The sequence below is a fragment of the Numenius arquata genome, chromosome 9 (assembly GCF_964106895.1).
Source record: "Numenius arquata chromosome 9, bNumArq3.hap1.1, whole genome shotgun sequence".
Lineage (NCBI taxonomy): Eukaryota > Metazoa > Chordata > Aves > Charadriiformes > Scolopacidae > Numenius > Numenius arquata.
In genome coordinates this window covers 57,968,121-57,995,139 of record NC_133584.1, presented here as the reverse complement: position 1 = coordinate 57,995,139, position 27,019 = coordinate 57,968,121, and the positions used below count along the sequence as shown (strand labels likewise).

The 27,019-nt window shown below is 42.3% G+C and overlaps 1 protein-coding gene across 1 annotated transcript in view; it reads left to right on the top strand.

Moving 5' to 3' along the window:
• PKHD1 (PKHD1 ciliary IPT domain containing fibrocystin/polyductin) overlaps positions 1 to 27,019 on the top strand; it is a 248,200-nt gene that overhangs the window by 49,044 nt on the left and 172,137 nt on the right. Inside the window, exons 33-34 of the mRNA XM_074153149.1 lie at positions 3,124 to 3,337; positions 7,079 to 7,229. Coding sequence (XP_074009250.1) covers positions 3,124 to 3,337; positions 7,079 to 7,229 — 365 coding nt within the window. The remainder of the gene's footprint in view (positions 1 to 3,123; positions 3,338 to 7,078; positions 7,230 to 27,019) is intronic.

Below are 27,019 nucleotides of genomic sequence, written 5' to 3'. Positions count from 1 at the left end.
TAGCGAGTGTTGGACTTACTGTTGGCCAGATTACGTTGGTAAAAGTGGATGTGTAGGGATTAGATTAAAGGCCAGAAATGAAATGAGGCTTGTTTAAAAGGAAGAGAGACATGGCTTGGTGGAGTTCTTTGTATGGGGCAAGAGGACAGAGAGGAAAGAGCTTTGGTTGCAGTAGAGCAGATGTACCAAGGAGATACGCTAAGTTAGGGCCAAGGGGGACTATAGCCAGGGAAATGGGGTGATTCATATGAAGAAGATCTGAGAAGGATGAATTGTGGCAATTGAGACCTCAGTAGAAGCCAGGGCCTCTGACAGTTATTGTGGGGGTCTAGCTAAAGACCCTTCTATTTTTCAAATCCGGAAATGAAATTAAGAAAGAGGAAAAAAAAATTAAATATACATATTGATTACACAGCAGGAACGTTCTGACAGTGAGATCTATCAGGCAGTGGAATAGATGCTTGCAAAGTTACCTCTTGGGACTTCTGAAACTCGGAAACTCGTCTGTGCTAAATGAATGTCTCCTAGGGAGCAATTCGTCATAGGCAGAGGTTGGACTTGATGACCTTAACAGGTCTCTTTTTTTCCCTCTCACTTTTCCTTTTTTTCTTTCTTTTTTTTTTTTTTTTTTTAAAAAAAAAAAAAAAAAAAGACTGTCTTCTCTTCGAAGCACATGTTAACGTTATGCTCAGCAGTCTGTTTTGTGAGCAGTGGATAACTGGGGATGTGCGGTTTGGCACAGGGACTCCTTGGGCAGTTGTTCAATCAATCTGCGGCTGCCCTTGGAACTCCTGTAGGTTTTAGCCTCATCACATGTCCGACAGTTATTAAACAGTGACCCAAAACAAAGCCCTGGTGCTGAGCATCCCTCAAAGACAGGGTTGGGGGCAGCCAGTCCCTAACCCATTACCAACATGCAGAGATTTGGCTGCCATTGTGTCTGATCTCAACAGAGAAGCCGTAAGGGGATGAATGAGTTCATCTCAGTGATGGGATTGTATTACATGTGATTACCAGGTTTTATCTTTATAGGGAATATAAAGTGTAAAGAATTTTGGGGATGGAATACTAATCAATTAAGCAGGGAGAAGTATGGTGTCCCAGACTACCCTTTTAGGACATATTAAGCGCGCTGCAATCTTCAGTTGATATTGTTTGCTACTGTTGTGGCAGGAGATAATGGCACCGATAATACCAAGAGCTATTACATTTAATAGTTAGACGTAGGGGGATGAGAGGCCAGGATTTCCTCCTAGCTGAGAAAAACATTAAATCCTGCAGGAGTAGGGGAATAGGAGGACCTCAGAGATCCCCAAAGAAGGAATTGAGAATTAGACATCTCCTCAAAGAGTGGTATCTTAATCAGATGGTCAGGAGCTGTAAAGTGTGGAGACGAGATCTGTCCCTCCTTTCACCTGAGAGGGAGAAGGCAGTCCTAGGTTTGATTCTGGGATGTACAGATTAAACAGGGATTTCTTGGATTTTGCTTCCACTGATCTCTTTACCAGCCTTTGTAACCTTGTTGTTTAGCTTAGAATTTATAAATTAATACCTTCATTTCCCTGGTTTGAGTTAAAAATTATTTCAGCAGTTGGCAGAATACAAGGCCTCACATTTCTACAGGCATGATAGCGTTGACGTGAGGGCACTGGATCACGGCAGAAATGCCTGATTTCCACATAGCATTTTGGGGGTATCCAAAGAGTGACAGGCTCTTCTGCTGCTGAGCTCTAAGGGCTGTGCAGGAAATATCTTCTGGTGACCTACATTAACCAGGCAAGTTCTTCGACAGCAGCAAGGTATCAAAGAAAATTTTCAGGTCCTGAGATTCTGTGGGTCGTTTCTAAAGTTCATCCTAACATAGGGTTTTTCCACCTAGGAAAACTCTGCCATCTTCTTTTCAAGACCGTAAAAGAAAACCAAAGACCCTTCTGATTAGCTCAGCAACCTGTTGTTTTTTTCTTAAACTGTGGAATGTGAATTTAATCTGCCTTCTGAATGCAGAGAAGAAAAATACAGAAAAATTGTGAACTCTCTCTCTGAAGTTCAGAGGAGATGAAATGCTAAGTTTTAATATTTCAAAAAATACCTTAAACATTGAACAGCTATAAACTTTTCAAAAATACACCTTATGAAATAATGATTTTTAGGAAAAAGTGTTAAATCTTAACATAGGAAATGTAGCATTTTCTTATTTTTACCATTTCAAAAATCATTTTCAGAATTTCTTAGGAGCCAAGACATTCATTGACAATGACACCTTCCCAGCAAACAAGATGCCTTTTGAGAAAACTAGAATTTAAAAAAGCAAACAAAAAAAATTGCCTTTCTTGATAAATCCCCATTGATTGCACTTCTGATACCTGAGGAACACTCTTGGATACCACAGTGCAGAGTGTAATACTGTCCACAGAGAGGTTCATTACAACTGTTTTATTAGTTCAGGATTAATGAAAATTCTCCAAAAGTCTTTACATGCTCAGGGTTTTGAGAGAAACAGTTTCGAACTCTGACATGGTTTAGTGCTTAAAGAGTTCCTTTTCTAAAAAATTATTAAAACCAAACATTTGAACTGATCTGAACTTCAGTGACAGTTTACTATTTTTTTAAGCATTTTTGTCTGGGTTTAAAATAAGAAAACCTAATTTTTTTTCACACCACTTGTTCCTTAAATGCATCTCAAAATAATGCAGCTGCTCCCATTACACTTTCTACAACATGCACGGAGTCAAAGTTGGATCCAGTACCTAGTCACACTCAGGTACAAAGCAAACTAGGAGATGCCAGTTCACACAAGTTCCCTAGAAGCCATCGAAGCTGTGGCAATGCTTTCACTAAACCTATTTCTAGATTTCAAAGCTGTGATAGACCTTAAATTGTCATATACAGAATCACAGAATCACATGGGGTTGGAAGGGACCTCTGGAGATCATCTAGTCCAAGGTTTGTGCCTTACTCCTGATCTGTAAACCATGGTTTATCTTCCCCAGAAGAAATGTCCATGCTCTTATTTAATCATTTATGTCACCTTTTTCTGTTAAAATGTTGGTTGTTAAAATCTGCTTAATGTCAGTGGTATGTAGGCTGTGTTGGGTTATTTTTCCCACCCTCTTGTCTTTGCAGCATCTTTGGCCATCCTCTGTGGCCTGACACATTCTTCTGCTGACTGCCGAGAAGACAGAACCACCTTCATTGAATGTGATGTCCAAGTCACGGTGGGTTCCTATCACCAGAAAGGATCTGTGTCTTACCTATATGTCTGTGAGGACAGCCCACCTCAGTGGCACTGGACAGACATCAACCCACCCCAGAGGTGTTTTGCTGGACTCTTTGCCAGGTTAGTGCTGTGGCTCTCCAACAGCTGAGTGGGCCCATCTATGACCGATATCCCCCGGAAGGTATTCCACCCTTTGCAGAATAGGTCCCTGATAGACTGAAGGAGCAAATTTCTAATTCCTAGGTCTCTGCCTACAGAGCAGTTTAGCCTTCAGACCACTAGAGAGCTCCGCTGGGTTGTGAAACTTGTTCCTTGTGTCTATCAAAGCATCTTTAGTCCCCCCTCCTTCCCTCCCATCTTTTTAAAGTGTTTGAGAGACATCAGAAAATCCATCTCGTAAACAGCCTGCTTTGTTCCTTCTTAGGTTTTAATATTTATCTTCTGATCCAAAGCAACATCTGGTGGATGCCAATGGGGAAAAAGATTAGGCATTATGAAAAGCAGAAGTCTTTTTTTTTTTTTTTTTTTTTTTTCCCTCCTTTCCCCCCCCTCCTTTCTCTCTCCAAGCAGTTGCATGAGTAAAAAGTCACAGAGAAAATTCAGCAGGCTGTGCAATATTTACTCAGCAAGGGTGGTCAGGCACTTACTCAAGGCCCAGGCTTTGCAGATCCAAGGCCACGTTGCCCAGGAATATAAATTGGTACCGTTGCCTTTAATGGAGTGGTGGGGATTTATACCTGCAGAGCATTTACTCCTATGAGTAAGAGGGAGGTCTGAATTAAGGAATAAACAGGTGAAAAAAAAATTCCAAACGATATTAAACAAATAGGGAATTAGAATATCACTGCAATGCATTGCCCATTGTTTGCTCTACATGATGAACCCGTTCCTGGCTGATGCATGATGCTACGACCCAGGTATTTTAATGGAGTTGCAGAGATTTGGTCCCCATCCTTAACTGGTCCTTGTGTCACAGCTGGTGTCGTGAGTCACCACAGGGAGTTCCGGATGCTCTGTGTTGAGGGAAGAAAGCCAACTGGCATTTACTGAACAAAAACAGCAAGACATGAGTTGAACAATTTTTTAATTTTCTTTTTAAAAAAAATTATAAATAAACATTTAAAGAAAAAAAAAAAAAGAGGTTTACACAGTTAGAGCATCTGCCTGTCAGTCTGTCATTTCCTCCCCACCAGCTTTTGAGCTCTGATTAATTTGGCTTGGGTTTCATAAGGGATGGATATCATAAGAATTATGAAATTCTTGGGCTGCTGAGGAATTTTCCAGAGTACTGATGTTTTTTTCCGGTGAATTTATTTCTAAACTGGGCCTTGCTGAAGGGGAGCAGGGGCAAAGAGGATTGTTTGGTTTCAGATGAGTTTCCTGATCTGAAAAATCTGGGGAGAAGTAGAGGAAGAGAGAGTTTGAAGTTATCCAAATTACCTATTTCAGAGCTTTTGAAAACTTTTTTTTCCAAATTTCAGTTCAGAAAAATGTTTAACTTAAAAATATTAATGGAATTTGTAACAAAGTGTTAGAGAATTAAAATGTTCAAACTAGAAATGAACTGTTTGGGGAATTCCTGAAATAACACACATTGATTACTGTAATTAATAATACTAACTAACAATAACAAAAATTAAAAAAAAATATGGATTTGAGTTCTGAGCGAGTGTTCAAGGGTTAAGACATTTGTTCTAGGATGGGGACAAAACTACAGAAATCATTCCTGGCTTAACTGCACATTAAATCTCTCCTTTCTTACTAGTTTTACAGTGGTTTGAATAAACTTTCTAATCTAGTCTGTGTTACAGCATATACTTTATAAACACTCAGTGGTAAATACATATTCCTTAAGAGAGGTGTAGGGTTTGACGTTAACATCACTGGTACCAAGATACATCCCTGAATTCCCTTTAACAAATCACCCCTTCTTTTCTTGCATTTCCTTTAAACGCTGCAATCTGTTAACAGTTTTCCAGCATCAAGGTTCTGGGATGCAGTTACTAGAGGACAGGGAGGAATTGGCTCTTCGCCTACAAGCAAAGCTTGTTAACTTTTTGTAAAAAGATGTGAACAACCACTCAGAGGTCCTTGCACTGACTTCAGTGCCTGGCAAATTGGGTCCATGCCCTGCATCTAGCCAACAACAACCCTCTTCAGCCTTTTAAACAGTTAGTTATTTAAAAGATGTGGCTTTTTCTTGTAGCATTAAAAAGAAGTACTATGCAATCTTGAAAGATGGCCCGGTCCATTGAATTATTGTGCAGGACAAGAGCAGTTCTCAAAGTGTTGCTATCAAAAGCAAGTGTAGTTCCCTACGGCTGGCTTTTGATTATTGATACAGCAGAGGGAAAGGTTCATTTAAATATAGAAATAAAAATCCACTGTTAAAAAGGTTCAGGTACTTTCAGAAGTCTTTTTTTTTTTTTTTTTTTTTTTTTTTTTAAGTAGTTTCAGATGTGGCTGTTTCCTTTAACACTTTAACCCTGAAAAAGGGCAACAAAACAAATACCCCCTAAATGCACTGTCACAGCAGCTTTTTGCTTTTACAGTGGGCTGCCACAACCAGTGTGGTTTGAAAACTTCAACTTCATCAAATGATCCTGATCATCATTCTCCCAACAAAGCTCTGAGTGTTTGCTTTCCAACTCGGTCAATTTTGGTAGAACTTAGGCTCCTAACATTTTAGAAATTTGTGTTAGAGGGGGCTTTCGGGGAATCTGGAGACCTCTAAAAATCCTGGTCCCACTTCTCTGATCCTCTATTTTGTTGAGTAAATCACATTATGAACTCTGTCCTTTCTTAGCTATTCAGAAAAGCGGTATAATTTCTGAGCTATGTCGGTGCTGCTCTAACTCATCTCCTTTCTGCTCTCCTTCCCACAAGTTGCAGGTGTGTATCTGATGGTGGGGTGGGGAGAGGAGGATGAAGGAGCAATGGCCGAGGAAGGAATGGAAAGTGACATTGCATTATCCCGTCCCGATCTGAAGCCTGTAGAAAGAAATTGGGAAGTTTCCCCCTCATTTTGAGGAATGTTGGAACCTACAGCTCCCTGTAACGAAGTGCTACCAAAGTCAGCAGCTGTGAGCAGCAAGACCAAGGAAAAAAAAATATTTCTTCCCCGTCACCTTTTTTTTTTTTATTATTACTTCTTCCCCCCATGCAAGGAGAGGCTTTAGAGCAAATGTCTGTTAGTATAACTGGCACATATATCGAATCTGCTTAGTCTGGGCTGTTAAGTAAGTTTAATTAATTTACTAAGTTAATGTTCCAATGCTAGCAACAAAGCATCATTGCAATCAGCTGGGTAGCAGGAATTGGAACCCCTAAATGAGCTCATTTTTTCACAGTTGGAATTAGGGACCAGTTAGCCAGTTGTGTGGTTTTTCCAATTTCTCCACTTGCCCTAGGGGAGTTGCAAGTTATTCATTCCCCATTGCTAAGTGTGAGTAAGACGGGGTGGGGGGGGGAGACACGACGACATGAACAAACCCTACTCCATGTAGGAGTCCGTCTTTGATCCTAACACTGCTGATTCCCTGGCTGTTCTCTGCACTTATCTTCCTGACTTGGTCCTCAAATGGCATTTGCTACTATTTGTAACAGTTTGGGGAAGCAAGAAAAGGCATCACTGAGAGATATTTACTGCATGTATTTTCATCCTGAGTGTGTGCAGATAAAGGGGGGAAAAACAAATAAACAATAAAAGAATGGAAACAAAATTACAGAAATTTGCAAAGTTTGACAAATGGTGGCCAGGAGTTGCCACAAGCTAATGGCTTGCAATGATTAATAAGAGTAAAAATAATTGCATTTCATTAAGATTGATGACACCCCATTTAACCTCCCTTCTCGTTTCAGCCCTAAAGTGGAAAGAGATGAAGTTCTCATCTATAATAGCTCCTGTAACATTACCATGGAAACTGAGGCAGAGATGGAGTGTGAGGGAGCTAATCAGCCAATTACCGCCAAGATTACTGAGATATGGAAAAACTGGGGCCAGAACACTCAGGTATAATCAAATCTTTTTTACAGACTGATTCAAACAGCTTAAAATTAAATTTGTAATATTGTGTACATTTAAAGGGAAGGGGAAAAAAAACAATTTAGACTGAGCTGCAGCAATATATAATATTAAATGCTTTCCAACTTTGAATAGCAGTTCTAATGCAGTGCAGCTGAATTAATGCTTAACTATGGTTAATCATGTATTTTATGAGACATAAATGAGCTTTACCTTATTTTCTAGGCAATATATATCTTTTTTTAACACTCTCTTTTTTATATATAAATTCAAAGTCTGTTCTGAAAGTGTTATTTTCTGTTACTTGAGCAGAAATTTTAGTCAGGAGATAAAGTTTCAGCTTTCTGGCAGAGATTTAGCATTAAGCACTTGGGCAGCTCTGCTTATACTTGGTTTTCATCCCTCTTCAGTATCTGAAGTAAAATGGGACAGTCTTCCCAGTGCTATGTGTGGGTATAGCAAGAAGGAAGACATCCATAAAGTGTTCATTACAGAAGCTATGATTCTGAACTAACATCATTATAAGGCTCTATGTCTAAAAATGTTCATTGCAAACCTAAAATGTCCTTTTAGAGTCCTTGGGGTGTTGCAGAGCTTTTATCATAGAATCATAGAATGGTTTGGGTTAGAAGAGACTTTTAAAGGTCATCTATGCAATGAGCAGGGGTGTTTTCTGGGGGTGTTGAGCTAAATGCTGGGTTGTGCCACCTGTGAGAAGAAGTTCAGAGGGGCTGGATGTTTGGGGAACATCATATATCCCTTTTTCACCATCCTTTCCTAAATGAGCAGCTCCTGAGAAGTGATGGAGACCTACCACATAGTGGTAGTGGGAAGAGTTACACACCTGACTTATCAGATGAAATGGTGGGTTTTGTCTCATAAACCAAATTATCATGCAGTTGTCTTAATATGGTTGAAACCTAGGAAATTGAAGTTTGTTTTTTTCAGGACTGATATTAAAGCTATCATCCTAGTTTTTAACTCTGCAATGAAATTTCCTTTACTGTCTCTACCACTCCAGAAGTAGCTGCTGTGTCCTGGCAGAGTAATTTTGGTGTGTAGAATCTAGCATCAGATTCTAGATCTTTTAGTAAAAGTCTCTGAATATTTGCCTTGCAAATCTACTTTACATGTGTGTTACTATTGCAGATAAGTAAAATACAATTGCTTTCCTTTATTCTGTTGTTTTAAGTCTGTCCTTAGTCTGTGAAGGAATGTCACGTGTAGCCTTTTACCTATTAGGGTTGGGGTTTTTTTTGCTATTTATGCTACCAGGAACATGCCCAGGTAAGGAGAAAACCAAGCCAAAGAAAGAAAATAAAATATTGTTAGTTGGCAATGGCAGGAGGTCAGCAAAGGGCAGTGCTCAGGTGAGCATCAGATCAAATGGTGACTACTCCATTCATATTTTCCTTCCCAAATGTGAGAAGGGCATCTCTACCACCCTAAAGACTGGGCTGTGGCTTAGAGGAGCTATTACCTGCTGTTGGCTGTGATCTGAACACCTCAGCTGCATCACAGGTCCTGTAGTCTCAGCGATGAGATGATGACAGGTTGTCTTTTGACTCAGGTAGGGGTAAGAATAGGAAGCAGTAGTGAGGTTTCTCCCCATAATGGTTCTTCCCTTCAGAGTGGGGAAAACGGAGGAAGTCCTAAGTGTCCTCAATGAATGAATTCATTCAGGGAGAGCCAGATGAAACCAGCAGCGCTTTTAGATCTGGGATTTTCTGCTGCTTAATGAACCCAGCGGGCATTTGGAATCATTTTATCCACCTTCCCAAAACTGGCCTGGGTGAGCAGAGGTGGATGGGTGCGGAGTTCAGATAAATGGTTTCAATTTTGGTCCCTTTCTAGCTGACAGCATCCCGTTAAGATTTACGACCTGGTGCAGCATATGCATGCTTCACCGTAGAGGTTTAAATCATGTCATGTGAACTGGCCTTACCTTTCCAGTGGAAATAATGGTCCCCAGGTTCAGCACCAAGCAGTGAAATGCATTAATAGCACCACGTGCCTTAGGATAATGGTGCTATTAGCAGGCACCACAACTCTGTGTACAAGTAATGGGAATGCATCTCTTTATAATAACATCTGGCACTTCGGTTGCACTCTCATGCAAGGATCTCAAAGCACTTCATAAAAAATGGGCCTGATCCGTAGCGGTTTTCAGCATAGACACACTGCTCAGTGTTTTGTTTTCTGTTTACTCTTTTGCCAGCTGAACGGTGCCTGGGCAGGCTGAAAACTCAGGAGCGTCTTAGCACAGCTGGGCTTTGTGGGAGGGTTGGGGTAGAGATGATGATGGGGCCAGGATTAGCTCCAGGATGACACTGGAAGTAGGAAGAGGCATGGCAGAAAGGCTGACAGAGTCTTGTCAAGAGAATGAAATGAAAGGGCATTGGCAAGAAGAGAGAACAGCCTTGGTTCAGAGCAGAAAATTAAAAAAACTAAACCTCAAAAGGCTGGTTCTAGGAACTTGATTCTAAGGGATACAACCTTTAGGGTAAAGCCATTCTTTCCTTCAGTCTTTATAAGACACCTAATAGGACCTGTCCATAATTCTTAAAATAATAAGGAAGAGAGTAATGTGATTAGTTGGGATTTGGTAAGTTGGAAATGAGGCAAACATAGACTGTGAATATGACAGGTTTTGCAGCAGTATCCTGGTGGGAGAATGCTGGGCAGAAAGTTCCAGAGATGCCTGAGAAGGAGCCTGGTAGCTGTATGGGAGAAGTTGGGTGACATGATACCCCCAGAAGCACAAAACCAGACTCCGTGGTGATCTTTTTCAGGTCTGTGCTTCTATTATGCTTTTAGCAGCCCTATTACCAATAGCCCACAGCCACAACCTAGTGACATTGAAGAGGAATACGTACATAAGGATCCTGGTCTACAGCAAGCGGCAGAGTTGTCCATCAGCTTGATCTGCCTTCTTTGACCAGCAGGAGCCTTGCTCTGGAAATACTCCATTTTTCTCTTGCCTGACTCTGCAGAACAGTATCCAGGCAGCGAATTCACCCTGGATCTCTGTGTCAGCCTTACTAAAAATTGCATTAAATGTCTGTTGTAACTCATCTAGGAATCAGACCTTAGCCATGCTGGTTGGTTTTTGAATAACATATTGCCAGACCCGCTTCTCCAAGTTTCCGGTCACATCCAGAATATATTATATATGTTCCTGTGGTTTTCCCTCACCGTCTGTTTGCATTGCAAGTGCATGTGTAAACCAGGGACACCAAAATTATCTGATGAGATTAGCAAACACCACAAGCACTCTTTCTCAGTGAGTTAATGAGGTGGTTGTCCCTTGAATTTCTTTTATTGTCTTAGATATAAAGAAACTCCAAATACCAGAAGATCACTATACCTAGATACAAACTCTTCACAGGTGCATTTTTTTTTCCTCCCATTTCTTTAGCTCCTTTTTTTTTTTTTTTCTCCTGATAAATACATATAAAGATCTATTTTAATGCAAATTAAGAGCTTAATTCTAGATACCTTATTTTTTGTATGATCTGCGTGAGACAGCTAAGCTTAATTCTGCAGGGAAGAAAACTCTTCCACCTCTGATTTCAACATAACTTTGCTTGAAAAATGGGTCGTAGCTGTCATTGAAAGCTAGAAGGTTATTTTTTGAAAATGCTGGCTGTCCTAATCGTGTTGTGCATGCTACTCACTTGAATTTATGATCTGGGTTGAACCTCTTTGAAAACTTTTGGGTAGGATCGTCAGCCAGGGAAAATGGCTGTATTTTCTGGGAGGTGATGCAATATTTATCACTTAAGTTTTATCCCTTCAAATCTGGTCCCTGAGGTCACAATCTGAGCTGGGCTCAGCTCTGAATCTAGAGGACCCGCAAAATTTCTTGGAGTTTCGTGTTGCTGGCTGGAGATCTGTGAGTTGCATGGCAGACTTCGTGAAGTTTGAGTTCACCAACTTGGCCTTTTCCTCGGGTCTGGTCTGTGCCCGGTCATCCCACAGAGAATAGCTTTTATGGACTTCTTCAGAAACTGATTTAGGCCCTTGCCTCACTTTGTGTTTGAAGTACTTGCTCTCTACGACTTAATTAGGTCAGTAAGTAAGCAGCAGGCCTCTGCCCCACTGTTGCATTCGGCATCATTAGTGTTTGTAACTTACTCCATTATTATCTAAGGAAGAGTTGCAGAATTATTTTTATATCGGTATATAATGTAATTTAGCCTACTGAAAGGAGAGGGGGGGAAAAAAGGGGGAAAAAAAATCCAGCACCGATTGTATATCCCACAGGACTTAATTAGCTCACAGTTTTATGATACACTGGATAATGGGAAGATATGAATTAAATAATAAAAGGAAAAGAAAAGTTCTAATGCTCACTCAGTACCTGTCCACTTCCACCTTGGCTGCATAATGAGATGTCAGCTACCCTGACACTGATGAGACATGCAAAACACACTGATAACACGGGTAAAGGATGCTCATGGGAAGGTTTGACCAGGCTCGGATGTCTCTGAACCCATTATGCTTGGTGAGCCTTCAGATTATTATTCCGGATCACTGGACCAGACCTAATCATCATGCGAGCATGCTGTTTGAGCAGCGTTTCCCTGCTCCCACTCGCCCCCCTCCTCTGGCCCAGATGGGTGATATAACATTCGTCGGAGGGCAGATGCCACGTATATTAAGTCAGTCGTAGGGAAGCTGAACTGGTATACTAGTGAATCCTCTAACCCAACCCTCGAGGGGTCACTATTAAGAAATAGAAGGCTAATAAAAAATAACTTGCTAGATAAAAATGCCATCCTGGATTATGGGTCTGCCTGGGTATGCTGTGCTGCCTTTAGTTTGTTTTTAAATAGGGCATTAAGGAAAGGTCTTGAGATTTAAAAAGTAGCTTAGAGTATTGAGGATCTGTGAATTCTTAGCAAAGTGATTGATACCAGGATAACTGCTTTGTTCACTTCTCAGCAAAAAAAAAAGTAAATGAAAAACCCCACAAAAGCTGTGTCTGAGATGTGCGCAGTCACCTAAGAGACCCTTGCTGTTCAGCTTCCACTTAATGTAATCAGGACTAGCTCCCCAAATCCCTTGGATTCCTCTGCAGATCTTAGAATCATTCTTTTCCTTCTTATTTTTTTCTCCATATTTTCTCCATTTACTGTCTCTCTGGATGCCACAGTATTTGGAGGTCAGGCAGGAGATGAGATAATTTTGCCCATTGGAGATATTTGGTACTTTATATAGGTGGCAAATCCTAGCCAGCTTTCTGGGGAGCACAAAAGGCTCTCTGGAAGCATGGAGTACTCTGCATATAAAGGGCTGTTACTTTATTTTTCACAGCAAGATTGATGCTGAATCTCTTGACCATGTTGTCCGTCTGTAAGGGTTACAAGTGATGGGAGGTGACTCTCCCTTCCAGGGCCAGCAGGCTCTTTGTGCTCCACATGGTAGATGTGTGATGCTCTTTTGCTCTCATTTTAGTGCCATCTTCATGTTGTGTGGATTTTTGATGGGTGTATTTTTGAGGGTGAAGTGCTCATAGTTGGTTCCCCCTGCTTGTGGACATGTGTGGGCCTCCAGTCTATGGTCAGATATTTTTATAAGTATTTTCTGTTTAAAAATTAAATGAATATATAAAATCGAGTAACTTCAGTAAAGCACCAGTGCCTAAGGGTGAAGGTGGGGTTACATCTCTCAAGCTTCTTTGCCTTCAGAGCCCTGGCATACTCTAATTCCTACGCTGTCCCCTTTTAGTACCCTTTGACCATCTATCTCCACCTGTCCTCCTTCTCCTATGCTGTACTTTTACTCCTGAATCAGCAAAAGGTGCCAGAAAGGGCAAACGACCCCCTCTCTGCCTTCTCCAGTGCTCCCCTGTCCTGTAATGCTCAAGAAGAGACCCACTGCATCAATCTGAGACCGGTTAAGCAGGGTACGGATGAAACATGCTGCCTACAAGGATGGATGAATCTTTGTCGGAGTGGGAGCCCGTGAGTGAGCCCTGCCACCATGTCCTAGTAGAGATACTAGAGTTCTCTTCACTGAAAAGGCTGTCAAGCATTGGAACAGGCTGCCCAGGGAAGTGATTGAGTTGCCATCCCTGGAGCTATTTAAAAGACGGGTAGATATGGTGCTGAGAGACATGGTTCAGTGGTACCTTGGCAGTTCTAGGTTAACAGGTGGACTTGATGATTGTAACAGTCTCTTCCAACCAAAACGATTCTATGACTTCCAAGATGGGGCTATCAGGTCTGTTATTCCTCCCCCTTGGTGCAAGGGAAGCAGTGCTGCCTGCCCTTGATCAATGTATTGTGGAGATGGATATTAAATGGTGCTTCAGAGCAGCATTTCTTCCTCACTCTCCTTACCTTAAAAAGTTTATAGGAGAAGTGACAGAACAGATTCCAGCTTGTAGCTTGTTTGTAGCTCCCCTCTTCTCAACTTGAGGGAGAATTAGATTAAAATATGATATTTCATTCCTGTGTATCCCTTTAGATACTGTAAAACCCCAGATCCCTTTATTTGGACATAGTGATCACATCTCACAGAGGCTGGGGAATAGTTTCCTTTGACTACAGCTTATTAGGAAGCATCCTGATAGTACCTGACATTATGGTATCTTGGGCTTTGAGTAGGGCTCTTGGGTGCTTTGGCAGTATAAATAGCCTAAAATAGCCACGTTACACAGGATGGGATGTCAGGAGTAGGGCTAGATGAAATTATTCTAAAATACTGTGTGTGTATTTTTTCATAAACATGCATTTTTTACAGCCCAACAAACCCACCCTTGCATCTCCATGTTTCCTATTTCTTAACCTCCTTACTTGGTGACAGTGCTATTTTCAGAGGGGAGACGGAAAATGCAACAAAACCAACCCGGATTTGCAAGCCTCACAGAAAGGAAATGGTGGAGTCCATAACAATCTAATTAAAATAAAAGCACAAAGCCAGTCTTGGGTCTTGGGGTGCGGATGCTATCAGAGCAGAGAGAGGGACCATCTGCAAGGTTGTTAAGATGTAGAGAACCAAGATGGCCTCCACAGTAACCACAGGCAATGTGAAGAGATAAATGGTTGACCTGAGCCCGTGTCAGGCTAGGATTGATGCCACTATCAGCCCTAGTGCCTTTGCAATGATTTTTTAAAAAATCTCTGATAGAGTGTGTTATCTAGTTACTGGCACGAGGGCAATGGCCTGGAGGCAGCGAGGAGGAGGGGGGAGGAAGAAGGAGAGGAGGAGAGAGAGAAAGAAAAAAAGGTCATTCCAGGAGGACAATCTCTGTTGGACTAAATGAGAAAATAAGGGCCTTGCTCTGAAAGGGGGAGGTGAATAAATAAATAATAAAAAAAAAGTGGCTGCTAGGTGTGTGAGAAAAGGATAAGCAAAATTGCTTCTCTTTCTTTCTCTGTTTTTCTGTTTTTCTTTTTTCTTCTTTCTTTTTTTTTTTTTACTTTTTTTTTAATGGGATCGGCCTTGGGCTGCAATGGGAAATTTAGGAGATGTGCTTGTGGTGTGGCATTGTGGTGGTTTTTTTGTTTACTTTAATTTTTTCCTTCCTTATTTGAGGTTTAACTCTTTTCTCTCCTGTTGTTGCATCAAAAACCAAGGGCTGAACTGTAGCTTTCTTTCCCCACCACCCCATTTTGAACAACATCTTGAGGATTTTTTCAATCCCACCATCTTTCTAGTGCCTCTGAGGAGATTGCTTCCGAAATTGTACGTGCCTTTGCAGGGATCCCTCTTCTCCCCATCACTCATACTGCTGCACTAGAGGTGCGTTGGGAGTTACCCCCAGGATGGGATGTTGTTACCCCAGGATGGGATGCCAGTCCCCCGTAACCCACACCACATCAAAGTCTTTCGACTCAAATTTAAACACACCTGTGTGAAATCAGAACTGAGCATGGCTCAGTTTAATGAGAACTCTTTTCCTTCTCCCCCTGCTCTGTTTATTCCTGCTCTGCACCCTTAAAGGAAACTCAGATTCAGAGTGAAAAGTGTCATTTTGGAGGTGTTCCTCCAGGGAACAGAAAGCAAGTCTTTCCCTTCCCACAAGAAGAGAGGCTCAAATTAAGGTCAGGAGGGTGCGGGGAGGCCTTCCTGGGGGACTGTGGGTGCATTTTCTCTCCTCTTGCTCCCAGGCTCTTGCACAGAGTCTTGCTACCACTTTCCTGTTTACTTATGACATTCTAATTGACTTCTTTGACGTTTAGGCACTTTTGGAGGGGGCAGGATTGTCTGCAGTTGAAAGTGTGTCTCTGGTTCTCCATCTGTGGGACTTTCTCAATCTGGGGGAAGGGGATTGGGGTGTTTGATGCCTGGATTTGTGTTGGGATGTATGGCTCTGGGTGAAGTCAGAGGGAAGCTTTCTCCATCTCCCCTTCTTGAATTCTATTGGAAAAGGGCTGAATTTGGAGACACACAGAGTCCAGACTTGATGTTCTTCTGCACTGGAGCATGGCTTTACATACAAGAGGGTCCTAGGTGTGAGGTGGGCTGAAGATGCTTTCATACACTTGCATCACTAACACTGGACTCTGCTACACCATTTAACTTTGTGTCCTCCTTCCAATCCCAGACAGAGCAATACTGTGGACCTGATGCCCCACACAGGAGGTTTCTGTGGAGCAGGGGTGTTTGCTGACCTACAACCACTTCCCAAATATTTCTGGGGCTTAGTTTGGCGCTAAGCAAGGGCCAGGCATGTGGTCACTTGCTCTGAAAAGTTGAGCGGAAAGGTTTGGTCTTGCAGTAAGCTACTGGTAGTGATGGAAAGATAATCATCTTGTATCATGATTTCTTCTGTGTTCAGACTTTAGAGTAAGGAGTAGAGTAAAGAGAAGTAGTATTTGTCGTGTTGGTTTTTTTCAAGTTTGGTTTTTCTCCCATTTTGTTACTGTTAGTGCTATCACAAGCTTTTTCATAGACTAAACAGTGTGAACTACGTGTACAGTTAGAGGACAAATGAATTCCTGTGCTATTTCAGTTCAGAAAGTGTTTATTAAAATAAATTTAAAAAATAATTGCTGCAGCAGGAGGGAAAAACCAACATGTTCAAGCTCTGTGCCACAATTAATCTAGTAGAGCTTTCCTTCTGTCTTTAAGGAAAGGGTTAATTTTATGTGATTGCCAGTAAAAACAAGCTGTTTTCATGATGAGTCTGTAATAACCGGGTGATAGACTGATTTAACAACTGCTTGCTAAATGCTGGGTACCTTTTCCTGATTGGCAGCTCTGTAAGTGGAAGCCCCTTGTCTCCAGTCTGTCCTTGTGAATAGCTGCAGAGCAAAGGACTTGATTAAGGGATCGTAAGGCTACCTCGTAAAAACTAGCAAATAATTACAACAGCGATGAGAAGGAGCGGAGGGGACCAAGAGCTCTGTGGTCCCCGTGAAGAAAAGCAGACATCCCAGGGCAGGGAAGCATCAGGTGAAGTGGACATTATAAACACTTTCCTGTGAACGCTGCCTCTTCTCAATAAAGCAGCAGTTTAGCTCGTCTATGGCTTTAACAAAATATGCCCAGTTAACTCCATGGGTGGTGCAGGGCTGGGAGCTGTTAGCTCATATTCAGTTAAATTTCAAATGTCAGAGCTCATTAGTAGTGATTTTAGCCAAAGACAGTTTGCGAGGAGCTCAGTAAATTTGACTTCCTCAAATAAAATTGAGGAAAGAGATTGCCGTTTTGCTTATTGATTTATTTTCCTGCTTTCACACATCTTCTTTGGGTCTGTGATTCTGATCAAGGGTCAGGCTCAGCTTCACCCACTTAGGGATTACGGTTCCTCTCTCTTTCACACACGTTCTCTCGCTCTGTCACTCTCTAATTCTCATTCATTTGCCTTTTTTCCTCCTGAATTAACCTGTGTTTGGTGAATGGAAGATGCAGATTTTGTTTTCAGTGTTGAGGAGAACCTTTCCCTGAGCTCACCAGCAAGCCCATGTGGGCATGCACAGCAAGGCAGCATGGCTTTACGTGTCCAGACTGAACTCTACAAAACTGGGTCAAGAGGTATGAAACAATTCTGTATTAACTGGAGAGATGACTCAGCCAAAATCTGTCTATGTTTCCCTGCTCCTGGGACTTAGCTCCTTGTTTTCTTGAACCCCTCTGTGCCAAATAAATTGGTGCAGAAGAAGTTGCTGAGCAGTCGGTGTTGCTCTGCAGCATCTTTCTGGTAACCCTACCAGGGTCAGAACAGGGGTGCATCAGGGAATGGAGCCACTGGAGATAAAAACATGGCTTCAAAGCTGAGATGGCCCAGGCAATGCTGCAGAAACTGAGATTCTCCATGCAGGAAGGACTGCAGTCGCTAGTCTCCTGCATGGCCACAAGCCAGTGTTCGTTTTCAGGTCTAGGAGAGGCTGTTGCTGGATTGCCAGATACCTGGGGGACTTGAAGGCAGGTACCATGGGGTAACAATTTTGGGTGAGTTTCTCCAGGTGGTGACAGCCAGAAGTGGATAGGTCTTTTTGGGTTTGGACATAGGCACTTCCACCTCCTCTATGTACATCCTCATTTGTGTATGAACCCTCGTATGGTGCCCATCTCTCCCTGAAATCAAATCTGCCTTTGGAAAACACTACTAGGCACCCATCCATATCCTTAAGCACTTGAATGCATTCAGATATGGGGGTAAGGATGTGCCAGCAAGGGTCCTTGGGAAAGGGACTCTGGATTTTATGTCCCTCCAAGCGATTAACAGGCAGACAAATGTGTGGGTGGGAGGCAGCTAGTGAAAGCCACAGAGTGTACATTATTTCAAGGGATCTGCATTCCCAACAAAGATGAGCTATTACAGCCCCACAAGACAGAGGGATGGCTTCATAGCTCAAACAGCAGCAGTTTGTGCTTTCAAGTCAAAGGGCCCTCAGTTCAGAGGGCAGCGTGTTGGTCGAGAGGTTCTCTCTCATGCTAGCCTCTCATCTTCTTGTCTCATTAAAATGAAGTCTGGGGTAAAATCTCTTGAAATCACAAGAGTGGTTACTGTCCCGTACCGTGTGTGATGCTGCTCTTCAGCAGAGGCGTAGCTGTTGATGGCACAGTGGTTCAGTACAAAGTGCACGAAATTAACTTCAGCTGCCTTCTGGCTTCTGTTGCGGTGCTGTCTGCGCCACTGCTGAAATCGCCCCTATCATGTGCCACTGTGAGCTCAAACTACTGAAAAAAATATAAAATTAAATAGATGGAAGCACTGTTCCATTGAGAATCAGTTCTAAATTTAGCTATGTAAAATAAATGTATTAAAGTGTACATATCTGCTGTAGACATGTCCTCATTTGGAAGGCGTCTTCTTGTGTCAGGTAAGTTCTCCTATGTTTGTGCAGCACCTTGCACAGTAGGATCTAAGGGTTTTTTTGGATTTATGGCAATTAAATAGACACTCTCGACTGCATCGAAAATTGCATGAGTGTTTCCAATCTTCTAAATGCCACTTAATGCTCAGATTCCCATTAGGACTTGGCAAATTCAGCTCAAAGTGACAGTGCAAAGGTAGCCATCTCCCTAGCCATGATAGCCCAGTGTTACCCTATTGCTTATGTGACCTTTTCTGTAAGAGTCCCATCTTCACCTTTTTACCTTTCTGGCAGATAAGTGTTTTTGATGATGACAATAAAGATACCACAAAGCACTTTTATTCTTGGTTGCCCCATCTGGGCTGTGCGTTTGATCCGAACGGCCCGGCGTTCCAGTCAGATTGCGCTATCAGATGGAGCTGGCTCTATTTCCTGCATTATTCTTCCTGGCTGTACCACATTATGCAATTATGTTTGCATTTAAACCTGAGCACTTACCTGTAATGATGCTGTAGTTCAGTCCATGATACATTACAGCAGTAGATAATGCATACAGATAGGCTAAGAAAGCATGTTGTTGATGTGCTAAAACTAAACAGGACATCGCATTTGAAAGAGGACTCTGAAAGCTCGCAGATTAGGCTGAGCCATTCAAAAAAGCTTGCATTACTGAAATAACAGGCGTGCAGGGTGAAACCCTCTCCCTGCTGGGCAGGTAGAGGATTGAAAGGGCAGTGCAGGCTTCCCCAGTACTTCCCTTCGATCTCCATCGCAGAAATCTGCCACTTGCTGGTTGCTGCCACCCGCTCCTCCAGGAGCAGAACAGATGCTGGGACCCCCAAATCCTGCACCCCTATAACAATTAAGTGTGGGGCGATGTTGCAGCTTAGAGGACCGACTGTGCCTCCGTTGCTGGCCAAGCCCCTTACACCTGCGCTTATCCCGATGTTGTGGATGTAGTCTTGGGGGACAGATTCTGACCGGCTGGTTTGTGTTACCGTGCTGTTGTAAACACACACTACTGTTCCAGTGAAGTTAGCTGGGATGGTTTAGGTGGTGCCCAGTAGAGGGTCCTCGGCTGCCGGTTCTGAGGATGATGGTCATTATTAAAGTGTGCCAAGGCAGGTAGTCACTAACCCTCCTTTAGGACTTCACTTCTGGCACATAAAGTGGAGACTTTAGTAACTTCCCTACCTCTACACCGCAGGGTTCTGCACTGGAGCAAGGGCGCAGATTTCAGAGAGTAATAACTTTCAACGCTGCTGGTCTGCATCAGATCCCAGCCTGGGAAGGAGGAAAGCTGTATAGCCCAAAGAAATTTCTTTATGCCTATTCATGTCCTCCCTCTCAGATAAACTTACTTTAAAAATACATTTTAAACAGGTGAAAAAGATCAGGCAAAATGTTTTGGTGAAGCTGCTGCAGTGATTCAGCAGAAATCCAATCTGGTGCAGTCAGCCACGAATTTTCCTTGCGGGATAATGAAGCAATACCCTCCTGCTACACAAGGTATCAGCAAGTACATCAGGTTTCCCTTCAACAAAGCAGGTATGGCAACCTATAGTTTTCCTAGCAGGTTGCTGCTTCCATCATGTTCTGTGGGGCTGCGGATGGAAGGAGCTATGGCTGGGCGAGTGTCATCCTATTTGTTTGAAACAGAAGATATACAGGTGATAAGACAACAGTAGCACTTACAAAGCCTCTTACCTTTCAGTTGGGTGCTACTTAAAATGTTCTTTAGTGGTAACAGAGGTTTTAGTGGAGCAATACTCTGATGATAGCAAGTATCATTCAAGGTAGGCCTGAACCTCTTAATAAAATAGTTAAAAAAATATTGAAGAATAGAAGAAATGTGGCCAGTTATAGTCACTTAAGTGGCTCTGCCGCTTTGACTGAGGAGATGTAGACGCATATATGGCAGTATCAGTGTTTGTCCTTGGACTGTGTGGTTTTGCTGTCTGTATGCCTTATTTTATGCATAGGATGTAGCAAGTTGTAGCCTACATGCAGGACTTTCCCTCTTCAAAGCACTTTTCAGTCTTTGCCTGGTAAATCACTGCAGACCCCTTGCAAACCAGGTTTGCGTTGGAGATGGGTTTGTGCACCAACTCACTTGTATTCCCTGTATCCCCACAGGAGTTGTGGGAGAGTCAGGGGCTGGATCCCACACCATCATTCTACCCTCCATCCCACCCTTGCAGCTGATTTGGGACCCTCACAACGGTTTGTTTTTTTTCTCCTGCCTGACCCCAAAACCCCAACATCATCATCAAATCTCTTGTTGGGGTTCACCAGCCTCATTCCTCCTGCCCCATTTACTGTAGTGCTCATTCAGAAATCCTTCCTGCTGACACAAAGGCACGTAGTTTGATTTCTTCTCTGGAAAATTGCGAAGCTAATCTTTGTATTTGCAATATTTGTTCTCAGATTAGTTAAAGTGAGTCAAGGTGCTTCAATTGTGAGACAGTATTTGCACAGTGCATACTGCAAAGGCCAACACAGCCACCAGTCTCGGCTATTCCGCTTGTGTAAACAACTTGATGTCGCAATTTTCTCATTACCATTAAATTGCCATTGTTAATTTGTCTCAGAAGCCTTCATCCTTTGAGAAATCACTGGTTTAGAGAGATGTGTAAATTATATGTGCCCTTTAACTGCGCTCTGGAAAGGGAAAACCAGTCGTGTTGTATCTAAACTGGAAGATTGCATTGAATTCCCCAATGTGTTTACATCCACAGGATTTTCATACAAGTTTGCCTGGCAATTAAAACTCTGCACTGGGATAGTTTCTACTGAAATAAACGGTCTCTGAATATCAGGCCATAAATGAACATTCGGAAGACTCTTGTGAGTTAGCAATGATTTACTGTAGAGAAAATCTGCATTTTGTGAAACAGGGCTCTTCATGGGCTCCAAGATATTTCCTCTGCTTCCAGGGTGTTTTCCTTAATATTTGAAGTTGAGATTTCTGATTTTAGGATTGACGTCCCACCTCGGCCCCCAAAAGACCCTGAGAGACACAAGAACAACAGTTTGGGCCTCACATGAGTGTGGTGAATAGACCCGGACCTTCCCATGGGTCTCATGGTTTGTTTAATTATGGAGTGGCTTAATACTGCTCATATGTCCCCACTACTTGGTATTTCACCTTGTATTTGGGTGAGTTTTGCTGCCTGTGCACAGGAAGCTGGGACGTGCAGCCCCTGACAACAGCAATGTCTCTTCAATACCCTCCCTATGAAAACACCATTAAATCTAACTAATACTCCATGTCCTTAATTAAATACCTCTGGTGCAAAGAGCCTTACCTTCTGTGCTTGGAAATTGCAGTGATTACTCCCCTGCTGGAAAAGTCTTTTTTTTTGTGGTTGTTTTTTGAGTGATTTCGCTGGTTTAGTTGTTTGGATTTTTTTTGTTATTTTTTTAAAACCAGGAATTAAGCTGTTCCTCATGCCATTGTCCAGTTGCAAATTGGCCTGAGACTGACTTGTGCCATGGGCTCTGACCTCCGAAACTGCCCACTCATTTTTTTTCTAAACTAATCAGCTAGATGAACTATTTACAGTTGGCTTTTGGGTCTTCTCACTGCTTTTGCGGCTGCCCCTGTCTGAGTAATTAATGACAGCGTGGCTTGTTTATGGTCTTGACTTACTAATGCTGTTGGCTGCAAATGCATTTTTACCTCTGGGACGTGCCAGTTTCCTGGTTCTAGTCCCACCTCACCAGCCCAGGTCAATTTTTTGTGTGTAAACAGATTTATCCTGTAATAGTTAGAGAGAGACTAGGGTCATTCATCAGTCCCGTAGAGAACATGCCCAGCCAGATTCTTCCCTTCTTATGCTTATGCAAGTCAGCAAAAGTCAGAAAGATTCCTGCAGGACAGCTAAAAGTAAAAAAAAAAAAAAAAAAAAAAAAAAAAAAAAAAAAAAAAAAAGAAGGAAGGAAAATAGTCTTTTCTTTTTAATTCATTTTTTTAATTCATAGTATCCAGCCTCAATTAGAAATAAAGGTATTGGATAGTGCCCATTATGTCCAGCCACGAGCTTAACCCTGATCCTTGTTGTATCAATGCTTATGGGAATCGTTAATGAAGGAACTGCTGTGTAGTTCTCTTGTGTAGGAAGAGATATTACATGGCAATAGATGATGCAGATAGTCATAGAAATATCACCTTATGGCCTTGGAAAGGGTTTGTTGAGTTATGTTCCAGGCCTGTTCTTGGCAATCATTGGCCAAGAGTGTCAGTTCATAAGTGAAAAAACAGTTTGGTCTCCTACTACCTTGGGAAACCTCTTACAGACTCTGAATGCATGGATAGTCACAAGTACTCCTCTAATTTCCAGTCTGAGTTTATTCATAGCTCCAGTACTTCCAGTCTTCTTGGGGATAATGTTGTCTTTTGGCATAAATGATTAATTTTTTCCCATTGTATAGTTCTCTGCATATCTCTCCTTCCTTCTGTTTTTTAATGTATGTAAGGCTAAGGCTACTTCCTTAGTGATTTGTGACTCGAGCACAACCATTCCTATCATTTTTTGTATAATTTCTTTCAGAAACTGGAAGAAGACAGTCCCGTTATCTATCTTTGTTGCCCAGTTTGGTTACCAGTGACTGTTCAGTTGGGTTAACCATAGATGGTGTCCACTGTGACATGAATTGGAGTGGAACTTCCTTTCATGCCCCTGGATTGTTAGTAAAATTCTTCACTGTTTTGCCAAGGTGATTTGTACCAACATCTAAAAACTGCCACCCTATTACTCATTGCTAAACTGGCATCAGGGATTGTCTTTACAGTGGTGCTCAAGGAAGAAGGACCTCAGTGGCCAGACCCCATGTTATTTTCAGGATCGCTATCACCTGGAACTGAACTGGGTGAGAAATTTCTTAACATCTGAAGCTGATGAACTCCTAGGAGCCAACAGGATGTCCTTTCTTTGAGGACTTGTAGAAATCAGAGAAGTTGAAATATGGTTCCCTTTCTTGCCATGTTCTCCTTTCAAAGGACTTTCCAAATGGAACCAGATTAAATAGAAATGATAGAGGTGAATGTGGTGTTTTTACTAAAAGGATGCAAGTAGACTGTCCATTGCAAACTTCTCCAGAGGTTCTCCTTTTGTTACTTTCTACTCCCTCACATCCAGCTTAGAAAGCTCCTCGGAAATACCTCAATCAATGGCAAAGTTGGAGGACTGTAATGAAGTGCATGTGAATGAAAGTCCTTTAAGGAGTTGCTGGGGCTTTGAGCAACCTGGTCTAGTGGGAGGTGTTCCTGCCCGTGGCAGGGAGTTGGAACTCGATTTTTAAGGTCCCTTCTAACGCTAACCATTCTATGATTCTAAGATCCACTAGACTGCTTTGGCAGTCTGATTTCCAAAGAAATGCAATACAGGCTACTTTAGTATTTGAAGGCAGCTTCTCTGAAATTGCTGCCTGGGCAAGAGAAACCCTGTATAAACTGATAACTCTTAATCTCTGTCTTGTTTGCTTTTCCAGAGTGAAAATTGGCATATTTTGAATGTGAGGGAAATTGCCTTGAGTAGAGAATGGTTTACAGCGTCCTGGTTTGCAGCTCTTCCTTGTCAGTCAGTGCTTGCCACACTCTTGTAATGAGCATTAGATGGCACCCTCTGTCCTGAGACTTCTTGGAGAAGCCTTGGGAGCTTCTTCATTCATTATTAGCCTTGACCAGCCTCAGTTTGACTGTTCTATGATTTCATAGCACAGCCAGCTAAATTCTATTCATTCCTGTGTGGAAGTCCAAATCCATGTATATGTCTACAAAGTAAGGTGTTGCACCATGCTGTTGGTAGAGAGACTATTTTTTTCTTGCTGCTTATACTTGTTTTTTTTGCAAAAGGTAAGGTATTTTCTGTTCTTTTTGGAATGATCTTTCTCGTGAAGCTGTATACGTGCCTTAATTCTCTCTGTTAGAGAACTCATTATATGCTGCTGGGAATGAAAAGATAATTGCAAAAGTCCTCTCTTGCTTTTGGTTTATATAGAAAAAAAAGGACATTTTTTTTTACTTTGAGTGATGACATGCATGCAGGAGATTGTTCTTACAACAGCAGGATGAAAGAGAGCCCTATCATGCTTGTCTCAGGGATGCTAGTTATAAGACCTATCCATGCCAACTGAAATTCTATGACTTTACAGTTGTGGTGAGCATTTTTCAGTTAATTTGGCAAAGGGTTAGAGGTCCTACATGGAGAGGCAGAAAATGATGCCAAGAGACAGGTTTAGCTTTTTTGGGCACTGGGCAGCGTTTTGCACGCTAACTCCACTGACTGTGGCAAATAACATGTATTTGCATCCCTTTCAAGTATGTGTAGGAGGGAGGAGCCTGCACCAATTTGTCTGTTTTAATTATAGATGTTCTACCCACCTTCCTAATTGCTCCTTCATTAAGAAGTAGCTTGTTGTTTCTTTTTCCCTAGGAGCTAAAAATAATCAACTTTTGTTTGTTTCTGTAAATATTTTTTTTTTTCCCTTGAGGAGATAATTATTTCTATTGTTGCATGAAGATGGTGGCCAATACAGGAGGAATAATTAGAGCAGATGGCTGAAAATACTTCCCTTGTAAAAGACATCTAATGTAATAAAATACCTCCCCTCCTCTTTTTTCTCCTCCAAATACACGTTTTTCTTTCCTTCAGGTGGATGGGGGTTGGGTGAGGGGTGTAAATCTTTTCCTGATGTATTAAACTGAGAAGCTGTCAAGAGTTCACAGCCTGGAAAGTGAGCTCCCTGTATCCATCACTGAAATTAAAGTGTTTTCAAATGTGGCATGGAGTCCTGGGTCTACAGTGTGGGGAAATATACGCTGTACTCCATCACTTAAAATGTTAACCTTGTCTCTCCGTGGTGACTGAGGACAGGAACGCTTGCTCTCTGTACTTGCTGGTTAAATGGCAATCTGTCAGCACCAAGGAAAAGGCTGCCTTGTGGGTGTCAGTCTCTGCTGTGTTGGCGGTGTTCAACACCTTTGCTAGTTCGTGGTAGTGCATGAAAGGATGGGTGCACCTTCGACCTGCTAGAGATCATAGGGAGCAATTGGGAGAGTTTCTTGCATGTGCAAACATAGAATAGAATCATAGAATCCTTCTGGTTGGAAGAGACCTTTAAGATCATCAAGTTCAACCATTAATCTAGCACTGACAAAACCACCACTGAACCATGTCCCTCAACACCATATCTACAAGTCTTTTAAATACCTCCAGGGATGGTGACTCCACCACTTCCCTGGGCAGCCTGTTCCAATGCTTGATAACCCTTTCAGTGTAGAAATTTTTCCTAATATTGATCCTAAACCTCCCCTGGCGCAACTTGAGGCTGTTTCCTCTTGTCCTATCACTTGTTCCTTGGGAGAAGAGACTGACCCCCCCCCGGCTACACCCTCCTTTCAGGTAGTTGTAGAGAGCGAGGAGGTCTCCCCTCAGCCTTCTTTTCTCCAGGCTGAACATCCCCAGCTCCCTCAGCTGCTCCTCGTAAGACTTGTGCTCCAGACCCTTCTCCAGCTCTGCTTGCCCTTCTCTGGACCTGCTCCAACCCCTCAATGTCTTTTTTGTGGTAAGGGGCCCAAAAGTGGACACAGACCTTGAGGTGGGGCTTCACCAGTGCTGAGTACAGGGGGACAGTCACTTCCCTAGTTCTTTTGACCACACTATTCTTGATACAGACCAGGATGCTGTTGTGCAGGAGTAATGCTGTGCTCTTATCGGATGTGTCTGAGGGAAAACATAAAGCCAGCTGTTGGGGGTGGAGCTGGTGGGAAAGCCTTACTGACTTCATATTTCTCTCCATGGCTACGTCGCAGATAACCCTTAGCTGAAACCCACAGCCCAGAAGAAGCAAGAGTGTTCAGCACAGCAGTAAGCAGAGTCTGTGTTAAACTCCATCACTGGTTCTTGGTTTGGTTTTAAAATTTCTGTCTTTTTCTGATGAGAGGATGAGTGCTCTTGTCTTTGTGTCTGTAATGGTTGTTGCAGTCCTCTTTTTTGAGACTGTACTCTAAGAAAACCCACCTCACCAAACAAACCAGAAAGTTACCACAGAGATCCAATGATCCATGATTCCTCTAAACAGGAGTTTCTCAACCCTTTTAAGGCAAAACCTTGCATTTTGGGGAAGAGGGAGTTAAAAATCCCCAGATAAACATGTGTTGTCATGGCAGAATGATTGCCATTTACAAAAATTTAGACCAAACATTCAAGTAGTGGTCGCTTACAATCCCTTCCCTTTGTGACTTGCTTGCCAGCCTGTGTGGGAATACAAGTCTATCACTGTTATTTATTCATTTGTAGAGGTTGCTGCTGCTGTTCCTGAGCCCTGGTAGTCACAGGCACAAGCTGAGAAACTGGTACTGAGAGATCGTGTCCCCAAAGGCTGATGTAAAGGCAACCCCAGGCTGGCTGACAGCAGCAGGAGCTAAAAACATAAAATGGGAAGAAATCTGCCTGAAAATGGAAAAAAAAGAAGGTGCAGGAGGGAGGAAGGGGATAG